The sequence below is a fragment of the Malaclemys terrapin genome, chromosome 16 (assembly GCF_027887155.1).
Source record: "Malaclemys terrapin pileata isolate rMalTer1 chromosome 16, rMalTer1.hap1, whole genome shotgun sequence".
NCBI classification, from domain to species: Eukaryota; Metazoa; Chordata; order Testudines; family Emydidae; genus Malaclemys; species Malaclemys terrapin.
Window position 1 is genome coordinate 15738897 of NC_071520.1, and position 13690 is coordinate 15752586.

General features: G+C 35.5%; 1 protein-coding gene across 1 annotated transcript in view; it reads left to right on the forward strand.

Annotated features, from left to right (window-relative positions):
• The window catches only part of MAPK1 (mitogen-activated protein kinase 1), a 46484-nt gene extending 33952 nt beyond the window's left edge, over positions 1-12532 (forward strand). The window contains exons 7-9 of the mRNA XM_054006107.1: positions 2992-3101; positions 4601-4728; positions 8328-12532. Coding sequence (XP_053862082.1) covers positions 2992-3101; positions 4601-4717 — 227 coding nt within the window. The 3' untranslated portion in view covers positions 4718-4728; positions 8328-12532. The remainder of the gene's footprint in view (positions 1-2991; positions 3102-4600; positions 4729-8327) is intronic.
• The last annotated feature ends 1158 nt before the right edge of the window (positions 12533-13690 follow it).

Consider the following 13690-nt stretch of genomic DNA (forward strand, 5'->3'; position numbering starts at 1 on the left):
GAATTGAATTTGAACCCAGAGACCCCAGTTCAATTTTGAACTTACTGGAGGTCACAAATGAAAAGTAATCTCATCTCTGTTCCTGTTGGATGTTTTTGTATATCACAAAATCATTGTACAGTTGGATAAGATTGGCAGATTTTGTCTGACCTAGAACTGCTTAGTTACCAAAGTGATAGGCATCTTAAAAATACCTCAAATATTGTTTTGTGTTTCAAGATAGAGATGCATTGACAGAATGAAGTTTTCTTCTTAGAGTACTTGCTCATGTCCATTCCATATTAGGTGTGTGTGCTCGCCACATGCACCGATGCCGGAAGTTTTTCCCTCAGCATCCGTTGGTGTTTCTTCACTTGAAAAAAACACATTGGTTCATTTTGACCTTTAGGATCCATCTTAAGAGCATCTGGAAAAAGGAATAGCTGCTTCACTGCCAGTACACTCCTCTTCAGACTGGCCATCAGAGCAGCAGATTATGCAGTTTCCACTCCCAAATCTCAGTGAAGGAAACTGTAACAATGGGTGCTAACCTTGCACACAGTTCAAGAGATGTGAAGCCATCACAAGAACAGTAGAATTAGAAACAGGATGGAGCTACTGGCAGCAAGGCTGTATCATGATTTCAGGCATACTTGACAACTTCAGGTATACAAGTAAACAGACAAGAAGAAGAAGTCAGTTTCTAATCCAGGAAGCAGAAGAAATACTTTGTCCTAAAAGGCAGATTAAACTACAGAGCAGATTAGTAGAGCAGGTAATCCACAAATCAAGGGGACTAGGACCTGAATGAGACCTTACAAAGGATAATATCCATTCTAGAGGACCCCAATTTATACTCATTTTGCATCATCCCAAAACAGCAAAGCAAATAAATATTTACTTTAAATGAGGGAACACAGGCTCGGCAGATCTTGGCATAGCAACTGCTATCCAAGTCTCCACCAGTTTAAGAAGTCTTAAAATGAAGAGATGTTACACTCATCCAACAATGACCAGGCAGAGTAGGTTCTGCTCCAAAAAAGTGTTTAATGGTAAACAACTTGATAGTTGTATTTACCACTGCTGAGCCCAATTTGCCATCCAGACTCATTCTACATAAGTTTAGCAGTCCAGCTACTTTAAAGGTAATATTGGAAAGTCAAGGATTTTTGTTTAGGCAGATAACTGACATGATTCTAAAATTTGGAGGGCAAAGTAGGAAATCATCAGTTGCATCCTTGTGGATGTAGCTTCGATTCAACATAAGTTCACAGAGTGCAGAATGAATCTCCGAACCCTCCAGACCACAGATTTAAATTTCTGTGGGATAGTGTCAGCAGACTGGAAACCGAGTTACTGTGGGTTATGGTTAACAGCTCTGAATACAATAATCAGATGGTACAGGAAAGAGCGTTTTGCAGGCATCTGTGTAGGGCTAGGATCCTAAAATGGAACACAGCGCAATAGCTAGTTGAGGTTGTGTCCATTTTAGAATTTAAGTCTGGGTTTACAAAGTACGCGCTAATCCCCTATTTTAACTATAAAGGTGGATTCTAGCTCCCCTAACTTTTGCCAGAAGGGTGTCTGAGTTAAATATTCTTAGTAGTGGATCAGGTATATTTCACAAAGACAATTATGCACAAAGGAACTCTATAAATGTTCTAGCCCAGTGTCCTAGTACAGGTCAGGTGTCTATACGTTGGTCCTGTTAATCACATCCTCCAAAATTTTGGTAACCCGGTGTAGTATGGGCAATTGAACTTCAGTCTATCCAATTCACTCAGTGTAAAGGAAAGAAAGTAGCTAATGACAAAGTGACCAGTTGAACTACAAACTGTATGTATATGAGAGACATTCAATCAACAAGGAACTATCCTTCTCTAGAGCTCAAAGCATTCTTCATAAGATTGCTGACATGCACTAATTATGGAAATAAGCAAAACTGCTACATATTTCAATCCATATGTTTACCAAATATTAAGCTTGCCTTATCTGACTCATTTGGTAAAAGCCCTAAAATGAGTTTTGTAGAAAGAGTACTTGATTCTTTCCCTCCCTATTGTGGAATCCTGCTAGTTACATCCCACATATACATAATTGCCAGAGCAATTATGAGAAAAATTTGGTCATTACATGTACATTTTTCATTGAACCAATGTTAGTCAATTCCTGGTTCACCCTCAGATCAGGACTCAGAACCATAGTTTTGAGAAGAGAACTGGTTAAGTGGAAAGCACGCTGGGTCTGTGTTACCAAAGGACTAGTATTTAGATTATTAACCAGTTTTTATAGTTTCACCGGCTATTTAAATTAGTCTGAAATACAGTTGGTAGGAATTTCTAATGTTGCCTGCCATATAATTCAGTTCTAATTGCCTTAACATTCCTTCAGGGATAGGACCCACTCGCATACAGAATTCAGATGTACTTTTTTACAGAAGAAATTTATAGTTAAAACCCAGGGTTTTTTATCCCTTTGTTTTGCATGTCCCCCACAGTGGTTGTTCTGTGTTCATTGACTTTGCACTCACTTTGAGTGTGACAGAATGTGCTAGGTTTGTAAAGTCCATAAAACCGTTGATCTACGCTTCTAAGACATTGGTGGGCGGAGAGGGTAAGACTTCAAGAATTCAGTGCTGAATAAAGTTGACTTCCTGAATCCCTAGAGACGCATTCCTTATTCTAGTACTGGCCTGTGGTATTATGAATATTGCAAACCTAATGTATTCTGAGACCTCTCAATATGAACAGGAAATCAGTGATCAGCGAATAGGAACTTGAGGATATGGAATGGGTAATAAAATAAAAATTTTGGCATTCCTGTTAACTACATTTGGCTAGTCTTCTGCTCCTATTATGGGTAAACTGAAACATCTTCACACTACAATTAGCATTTAAAACAAAGGGCAATATTTGTGTTAGACCTCAAATACCAGTGATTGTATTATTTTTAATATAATAGAACTTGCAGCATATGTTGACTTTTTGTTTAAAAAATTATTTCTCCTCTTAGCACTTGATTTGTTGGATAAAATGTTGACCTTTAATCCTCACAAGAGAATTGAAGTGGAGCAAGCTTTGGCCCATCCATACCTGGAGCAGTATTATGATCCAAGTGATGAGGTAAAGGATTTCTTTTAACATAAATATTGTAGATGATTGTACAAGAAATCAGAGAAGCCCTTTTAAGGATACAGTTTGTATAGTTGGATCTTGAAAAATTGCCAGTAGTTAAATTATATAAATCAGTTCTATATTAAAAATTGTTATAATTGTGTGTGTACACTGTGTATCTAAAAAAATCACAATGCTTATACCAGGAAATATTTGAATTGCAGTTCCCTTTGGGACTTTAGAACAATCATATTTGGTTGCAGATAAATGGCGAGTAATGTAGTTAAGCTAAAATTTTACAATGTGGGTACTTTAAATTGAGTATTTGTTTAGGGATTTTAGTATGGATTTAGTAGATTAATTCTGGGAACCTAAATTTGAAAGTTTGTCAGAAATCTTTAAATACTATGTGAGTCTGGTCACACTTTAGGCATGACTTTATTAAACAATGGAAAAACACTGTCTGACGAATCAAACCCTAAACTTAAAATTATATTGGGCTTGTGTTAAAGTATAGTTACAGAAACAGAGCCGTAAATGACACTTAACTAAATTCCTTGCTATTTCATTGTTTAGTTGAGTACTTGCAAATTGAGTTTAAAGTTTCCCCTTCAAGGTAGTGTCTGTATTTCTTTCTATCAAAACAAAACAAAAAATTTAAAAGCAACAAAAGGACTGTTAGATTTTTGTTGTTTTCACTCATTTTACTATGAAAGTCTTATTGGATGGTGCCTTGGTAGTGAGCACATTTCATAGTGTTTGTAGTATATTTGCAGGTTTAATCTTGCTATAATGAAAGCAAATTTGCTTGTATTTAGAGAAATGTATTACTAACTTTTCATTATGGAAGATCTACTTAACTTCAATCCTAATTTAGAATTTATATTTAATGCTTGGAAAAAGTTGGATTAACTCTCTCATTTCTGCTATGACTTTCCCACTTTCATTTATTTTAGATTTTTTTCAGTTGTGTTGTCATGTTCTCTAGATGTAATATGAAAAACATATTGGGTAGACAATAGGAAAAAAAAGACCTAAGACCCCTACTATGAACTATTCTCCCATAATGAACTACCATGCCTCCAAGGCGTGGGGGTGGGAAACAAGGTAGCTGAGATTTGCCTGAGACTTTCCAGAAAAAACTCTACCTTGGCATAAGATCTTGCCAGTGAAATTTCAGAAAGATTAGTTTAGTTTTGGTGATGTAGGGGAGAGTGGAAGTCAAAATTAGGTTTATAATGGAAGGTTAAGTGTCTCTCTGTAATTTGTCTTCAGGTAGCTACTCAGCTACAAGCTTTCACTTACTCAGATATTTCAATGTGGTTTAAGTTTTGAATAGCTGTTCACTAAGAAATTTATTTAAATCTTGGTAGAATCTGATATAAAAAATTAATCATGAGACGCTTGTGCTACCAACTTCAGACTATTTGCTGTCTTAACATTTTCTTGACAATTTTTTGTTTTTAAAAAAATACTAATGTCTGTTTTTTGCTTTTTTTGCTTTAAAGCCTGTAGCTGAAGCACCCTTCAAGTTTGACATGGAATTGGATGACTTGCCGAAGGAAAAACTGAAAGAACTAATTTTTGAGGAAACTGCTAGATTCCAGCCAGGATATCGATCTTAAATTGTGCATAGGTACATAATGAACCATGTAAAAGAGATAAAGAGGAATGATAGAACTCCATGTAGTTATTAACGCAAAACTCATAGCTTGTCATTTCGTTACTATTGTAAAGCAACCCCTTAACATCTAGTCATTGCTTTTAGAGTACTGATTTGACCTCAGCCATACTGTGTTAAAGAAATGGGTTTAATTTTCTCTGCAATGTTAAAATGCCTACTGGGAATTCAAGCAATTTCTGACATGCTTTTTATTTAATTTGTAGATTACATTAGAAGAGTGAAATTGGTGCTTGCTTTAACAAAAGCTGTGGCAACACTGATATTCAAATGTTATTCAAAAGATCTCTTAAAACATATCAGTGTAAACTTAAAATATTTCAAAATCTTGTTCTAGGTTGTTTCTATTTTAAAATAAACATATTACAACAATGAAAACATGAAATAACATAGAGGCGAAATATTGACCTAAACACAAGAAGAATGTTTTATTGATAGTCATCCCAGTTTGTTTGAAAATACCTCCAAAATATTTGAGTATGTAATTCACAAAGGCATCTAAAAGATTTTATATTTTCATTTTGATTAAATTAAGACGGTATAAATCATTAAGATTAAAGTCCAAAGTACTTTTGTGCTGATTGCTATTCACTCTCTCCATTGGCAATTTTTAATAACACATTAACCCCCGCAAAAACAAACACAACTGAAATTTGCAGGAACAATCCACCTCATGTATAACTTGCTTATAAAGTCTTGCCCACTCTCCTTTATCTACATCTTTCCTCGCCTGGACTTATTTTGTAATGATCCTCCTTTTTTTTTTTTTAAATAGGTTTAAAGTATATTAATGTAAAACTTTCTTTTGATACCGTGAAATTTACAAGTCTCAACTTCCTGCAGAATTATTCAGATTTACTCAGAGAATCCTTGACTAAAACTTTTCTGTGATGCTGATAATTTAAAGTACTTTTAAATAGGCCATTGAATGAAGATTTGGATTGTTTCATGGAAGTGGAAATGAAACAAACTTTTACCTCTGGATCAAACATGAATACAGCTCAAACTGTCTGTTCTGTGCTCCTATGTAAAATTGAGTGTATTGATCTGAATCCTGTTCAACAGCTGTCCACCACAACTGGCATCCTTGTTGGTAGCCTCAAAAGAAAGGCCAAGGATTTATTGAGCCTGAGCATTATCCTTATCCATAGAGGGAGTTCCTGCTGGTCAGGATTCAGGCAATGTGTCAGGGAAGCGTGTGGACTGTTGGCCTCTCTGCCACAACCAGTGCTTTACCTGCACTGAAAATAGGATTTCAGTTTCCAGCATGGTTGATCCAGATCATTTTCATGAACAGTGTGTGTGTGTGTGTGTGTGTGTGTGTGTGTGTGTGTATTTAGTGACGAAACTTGTGGAAATGCCGACTGTTATACTCCAAACCAACCTAACTTCCACCACGGTCACTAGCTTGAATAGGCAATTATTTGTGTACATTTGTACAACAGAATTTATTTTGAAATTTGTTCTTTTAATGGCTTCTAGTTTTTGTTTACTATATTAACATAGCTAGCATTTATACCTTTAAAATGGTTAAAATAGCCTTATTTAAACCTAGATTTATGTGTCTTCAGATTAACTTATCCTCAATGGGTTGCAGCTCTTATGAAAAGTCAGGCTTCACCACCAATAAAACTAAAGACTTGTGGCTCCAAGACCTTAATGATGCCAGTCTCCCTTCCACATTCCACAACGTTAGTTCTTCCTGAGAGGTAGTCACAATACAGGTCCCTGCTTCTATGGAAAAAGTTTAATTAAAACATTTTCATAGGAAAAATTTAAGAAAAATATTATTGAGCTTTACTGCAGCCTAATACTGCTGGGCCATTCTGTTTATATGGGCAGAAGAGTCAGGCCAACTAATTAGGCTGTCACTGAGAAGCGTACTGAAATAGAGCCTCTTTCAGAGTGTTGTGCAGAGGAGAGTGCTTTAGTGGTAAATTGGGTAATCTAAACACTGAACCATTGATGCTATGAAAAGTAACTCGGAGGAATGTGGTCTCTTGTTCAACCAGTGTCCTGAAACTTCAGATAATGAGGGTTGTCTTTGCTTCCAGGAAATAGCAAGTAGCAAAAACAGCCCTTGTGTAATTCCTATGATAGGAATTGATTTCTATCAGCAAGTTGGGGGAAGGAGGAACAGTGGGGGTTTGGTCACCAAGAATACCCACTGTTGGGAGGAATGCAACTTGATACTTCCGTGGACCAGAAGCACCTATTGGTGCTGAGGACTTGTCACTTAGTAGAGAAGGAGAATCACCTAAGGCTTGTCTTCACTAAAAAATGTTACTGTTTGAATAGCGTTGTGAAGAATGGAGTTGGCTGACATGATAATGAACATCAGCTAGTTTAGTAATATAATCACAATAAGCTTATATAGTGCTGACTGATCACTCAGACCAGTCAGTCATGATCAGCATTGTCAGCAGGTCCAACTCTTCACCATTCTTTTAACACAAGTTTCTAGTGAAGCTCACCCCCTAGCAGTTGGTTTAAACTTTACGATGATACGCCATTCCCTTGGATGTCTCTTTCCTGTCTTCTCTGCTCTGTCAACCAGATGGATTTCTCCCATTTTTAGAGTTTTTACATCCAACCTTAGCACTAAACTACATATTTTGCAGCAAGTATCTGTGGCAATGAGAGAGGCATCTTTCCCTTACAGTTGTTTCTGTGCATCTGTTGCCAAGTAGTAAGGATGATTCAGAAAGACAAATCCAGTCCCATTGCTGTAATGTATGTGGTCTTGATGAATCTAAATTTCTGTCAAGCCTACAGTACTTTCAGAGATTCAAAATCTACTGTCTTGAGCCTGGTCTCTGGCATTGACAGCCTATATAAAAGTAGCTGATATTCTTCAGTCCACAAAAGAATGTACATAGTTAGTTACCTGAAAAAAGCTTCTTCCTGGGTAGTAGTCATTGTCAACTGTTTTCTCTACTATACATACTAGACTTCCTTGAGGAAGATTTACTCAGGTGACTGTCCTGCAAATGTTAGGACATGCCACCAAGGCAATGGCTTGTTGAAAGAACTCCTCAGAACTATAGTTTCCCCATATTTGCCTTTTAACTGAGTACTGCAAGCTGGATAGCTTTGCCTTCAGTTAGGTGATACATTTTAAGAATGTTGGTTCCTGTTTGAACTTCCTCCCTGTTCTGTTTTTAGTACTGATAGTAAGATTCCATCAGTTTGGATTGGTGGATCTGAGGGTACGGAAATATGATTCTCTTAATCTTTCATTATTCGTAAATATTTTTGCATGTCAGTTACAGCAATCTAGAACATCCTCCTGGTAGTTTAGTATGTTTCCTGTGGGTAATCAATTAATATTAGGAGTTCTGAAAATTTTCTATAGAACACGGCCAAAAATGGGTGGGATTTGAAAATCTTACGACTATATTGGTACTGCTGCCTTTGACTTTTGTAATTAGCTGCAACTTATCAGTCCGAATGCATGTATGTGAGATACAAAAACACTGATAATTTTTCTTATCTTTAAATTACAATTTCCTGTTCAGATCTCCTTCATTAAAACATGTTTTGTTTTTTTGTAGGACAAGGACTTAAAGGACTGGGCATGCTCAAACGTTGCTGTTCCTCTTCCCAGTTCTTGTATCCTTGGTCATATCTTATGGCCTATCTCAGCTTATCCACTAACTCCTTTGAGCCATTCAGGAGGGCAGTTACTGGTAGTTTTGGCTTTTTATGCTTTCAATTAATTCTTTAAGTCTGAAGAATTGTTATTGACAGTCCTATCCGTAATGCCCATTGTTGACCTGTTGCAGTACTGTACTATAAGTGCACCCACTGCTGACCATACTTTAACTGCTTGCTTTCTGGTTTGAAAGATGCAGTAGTTCCTTTCACTCCTGTATCATTAACCAAGCAGATAACTCATTAACCCATAGAAGTTTGCACCATGACCTGTGTTTTTCTGATTTTACTGAAGTCACTGGCATTTTTTAGGGAAAGCTACTATTCAGGGCACTTTAAGTCAGTGACATCCCAATTTTTTTGCACTTCGCCTTTATACAGTAACCGTTTACTCACAATGGGAACTCATTCGTATATACGCCATTACAGATTACAGCATAGGCCACATTTGCATTAATCTTGCTTATGCACTTGTTTAGGTTTCTTATTCTGTACATAAAAAATTCTACAAAGCATATTAGTGAATATCTAGGAATCCAACTTAGTTAACAGAATTCATCTACCCATCTAGAACATTTTTTCCTATGTAGTGAAAAAAATCCTACATTTCCTCTGCCTTTTCTAAAAAGATAGTGGATACTTGTACCATTCTGGAGGTATAGTACTTCCAAAGTTCATGCTATATGTAGTGTTTACGAGATTTATGCAAAAAGAATGAAAGTGGCAGCTCACTAATATATTTATTCACTGTGTGTTGAAAGATTAATAAAGAACACAATGGCATATTTACCTAATTATGAATGTTTTCCTTAGTAGAAGGCATCCATATGCATTAGTAAGCAGAGAAACCAAAATGTGCTGTTACTAAACTCAGTCTACTTACTATATATACCAATGAAACACTTCATATGAGGGTGATTAGTTTATATAACATTTGAATTTAATGAATAACATTCAGGGTTCTTCCTGAGAGAAACACTGCATCTTTAAATGAGAAAGTTTGAATTTACTTTTGCTACTACTGCACGTCAGCATCTCAAGTTAATTTCTTGCAACCTACGTTATAATGATTTGTAATCAAGCCTCCGTGAGCTCGTGACGTGAAGTACTGTTCTCTTGTCAAGTACTATCAAACTTTTCTGATAATGCTGAGTTAGGACAGCCAAACAAAGCTAGCACTAAATCATGTTTAAAACTGTATACCTTTTAATGATATTTTCAAGTATTTGTTACTGAAATTGTATAATGTGGAGTTTCCTAGATGTTCTGTTCCAGTGCAGTGCCTCCTTTTCTTTCCCCACTGCTCTCTGTGGTGAGAAACTTGCCTTGTTTAAAATAATTACTGTGCCCTCGCATGACTGTTAAAGCTTTCTGTGCAAAGATGATTGTCTAAGTGCCACATGCCTATGATTGAAAAAAAATCTATTGTTACCTCTGAATTGTGTTCAGCTGAAATGCTATTCAACAAATAACTTAGGAAAACTAGTTTTATTTTTAGCTTTTCATTTCTCTGCTGTCTTTTCTCATTTTATTTTGGCAGCAGTGAAGAACGGATTGTATAAAGACTGCCTGCTAATATGAACAAAATGCACTTGTAATTCATGGAAATAAATTTAAATCTTATATCTTCACATTAATATTAAGAATTAGTTTTTGGTTTCCTTTTGGATAATGTGTTTGAATGGAAATCAGGTTCCGTTTGTTACTGTAGTGTGTATATAAGGATGCTTGCTGGTATGTTATCCCAGGCTTCCTCATAGCACTTCTCTGTCTGCTTTTCAAGATAATTTAGAAAGCCATTAACTTAGATTCTCAGTTTATAAGGGTGCTTACCAGATATAAAATTCTGAATTTTCATTTGTTGTAGGTGTTAGTCTGCCAAAACTAATTTTTAATAAACAAGGATTCCTCTTCAAAGGGCATTTTCTGCTAGAAAAATCCTGTGGTCCATGAATATCTTTGTTGCATACAATATATATTAAGAGCATTATCAGAACACTGCAAAGTTGATCATTTAATTGCTGGTATAGAGCCTATGCTAACAACTTTTCTACAATACTGCACTTGACTGTTGATACTAGTGTAAAAATCTCTTTTGACGTTTCTACGCATTATATCTTTACCAAAATACTTTCCTTGCTCGGTTTCTAAAACCTAAACTATATCTAGGTGCCTGGACGCTTGCATGATCATGGTCACTACAGGAGTTGATTTGGAAAAATATGGAAAGAAGACTGTTATTGAAACATTTAGTTTGTAACAACTCAACTTTAATTTATTAAGGAAGAGCTTTGGCAGCTTATTTCATGCACCCCTTTTCCCATTCATCTTTTAACCTTTTTCTTTTAAATATTAGATTTTTTAGTATTACGAATTTACTGTCAAGTTGCATCTCTAAAAAAGAGAAGCCATGGGTTTGATTTACTAACATCTGGTGCTTTGGCGCTTTCTTCCTTAGCTATTATTGCTGAATCAGATTGGCATGAAACCACTAACTGCTTTCATCAAAGTGTCATTGGATGATGTTGAGTTGAACTCATTGTCTCAACTGCAAAAGCATGATTTTGTCAGGTTGGAGAATATTTTAAAAGAAGGTGCCTATAATAACAACACTGTTTTGTGAATTATTTCATCACTTCATGCTTGATTTTCCTTGCCTATTCTGTGTATTTGTAGATTATATTTCTGGAAATTCCCATAGACTAGCAGAGAACCGAAAGGCATATTGTTATTGATGTGACACATATGATATGCCTATTAATAGTAAAGACATTTTTCGTATAAGGAATGTAAACGGAACTATCAAAAACATTCCAACCTTTATAGATAAAGAAATGCAAATACATAAACATGTAATACAAGGAAATTCTGTTTTGGTGGCTCTGGTGATAAGCTTTTTGAGCTCTGCTTTCATGACTTTGGCATCAAAATTCCTCATATCAATATTTTAGATCGTATATAAAATTTGGAGTGTGCAATCCACAATACAGGGTGAACAGTGTAATGCACTATTTGCTTTCAGGAATTGGGTATGATTACATGGCCAAATGAAACCGTAGATGAGTTAAGCATGGTTATCCTTAATGAACAAATGAGAGGAAAACCTGTTATTGCTGCCACTGTAATGTGCTACAATATATTTATACCATGTCACACACAATCTGCTGAATAACTATACCGTAGATATAAACTTTTATTAATATATTTGCTTATGTTAGTGCAGTTTATGTAGCCCCCTGATTATTGATAAACTTATTGATTGATTTTACAGCCAGTGATATGGTATAAATATATGTCCCTGCAGACATACAGATACGCACATGATTTGGGTCCCTTGCATAGTACTTTTATATTTGTACAGCAATGTCTTCAAGCAATCCCAAATTTTAGGGGAAATATTTTTGTAAATGCAGTGGCTTAAAAAAGGCACTGAACAATCCTTTTGCGTAAGTTTTGAACACATTGGTCTTTCAAATGGTTTAGTTGGTGATGATTGAAATATATCACACTAAGTGTACATTTAGTAAAATGAAGCTTACAATGATACTTGTAGCATGTGCTGGATCAAAACTATGTGATGCATTGGAAGACATTTAAAAGTTGGAATATCTTTGTAAATCCAGAACAAATTTGTAAAGGTTCGAGGGGATTTACTTATATTGTTGCCTTTTCTTGTGTTGTATCAGTGTGTAGAACACTCTTTTTAAAAAAAAAAAAAAAAAAAATACTCGAACTGCTTTGTATTTGCGTTGTACTGTTGGTGCCTTCTTAGTCATGTACCCCAAAAGTCCTGCATAGCTAACTTAGTTACAATGGTAGGTTTAAAAGACAAAACAAAGGAAAATTTTATAAAAATCATTTTCTGTATGTTCTTATTCATTATATTGTAACAATTAAACATTTATATTGTGACAGAGTTGTGATTTGGTTAATCTGTATAGAACAATTGTAAGTAGCAAAGGTTTATATTTTGTCTTGATTCTTTTGATGTTGTAAAGGTACATAATTTTTTTTCAAAATCAGTTAACTGAATGTTCTGTTTGTTTCTGGCATCTGACTCTTGTAAAAACAAATGCAAAGAAAATCATTAAATTGCGTTCCTGTATTACCAGTGTAGCATAGTATTGTGCATATATAGAATGACTGGAATTTCACTTTTTAATACTAATTGCAACCTTTTTACAAATCACCAATACATATTAGCTTATTACAATTTTATTTAAAAATTGACTTTATCAGTTTAACCTTTTAATTGGTGACTATAACATACATTAATCAAAATATTCTTTAAAAATATACAGGAAACTGATGTTTGGGGTTTTTGGGTCCTCCCTCCCTTCTCCCCCTCTCCCCATACATAAGTACTGTATACCTGGTTGAAATAAGAACTTGTGGTCATCCAAAAGTTGATAGGATAAATTCCCCACCAGTAGGCAGACCTTTGTTTAATGTTTGCAGCAATAACGTTAAAAAGGCATCAGGGGCTTTCAAGTAAATGCTGAATACATTGTAGTGCAAATAAATTCCAATGTATGAGGATTCTTTAGTCCTTTTGATACTTGATATTAATACATGATTTACACTTGTATAAGAAACTCTGAGGAATTCGTTGTTACATTCAACAACTAGCATTTTGGGGTGCTAGTTATTCAAACTAACTTTAGTTACAAGAAAAACAGATGCAAGTTACTTTTGCATCCCACTCTTTGGCTTCCTTGTGGAATTAGAGCCAGGCTTGTAATTCTGCTTGTGATCATGGACATGTTGCAAAGGAGTTGTAATTACATTCCTATTCCATTTGCCTTCGGATCTCTTATCTTTAGCCTTTTTTGGTTAACCTAATGCCTACTGCTTTATTTTTTAATCTTTCTTTGTTAATCATACTGTTTAACTTTATTAACATTAAAAAATATCAATGTTTTGCCTGTGTAAAAGGGAGTTGAGTCAGGGTTATGGTTTGAAATTGGTGAGGGCAGTGTGAACTTAGCTGCTTTTCGTCGACATAACTCTGTAGTGCAGACCTGACCTGCTGTAATGGCACAGTGTATTTTGTGATTACATAGCAAAAGAATCTGCATGGAAGCTGCTCCTGGATCCCAGCTTTCACTTGAACAGTTTCTTGTTTTTTAGTTTGTGCAAATAACTTAGAAAACATGAGTATAAATATGCAGTGGTGCCTGTCAGCAGAGAGCCTGAAACAAGACAATCTCCGTAAGTAGTATTTAGCAGAATTACCGTGCATTCTCCCTGTGCTGTTCCGTGG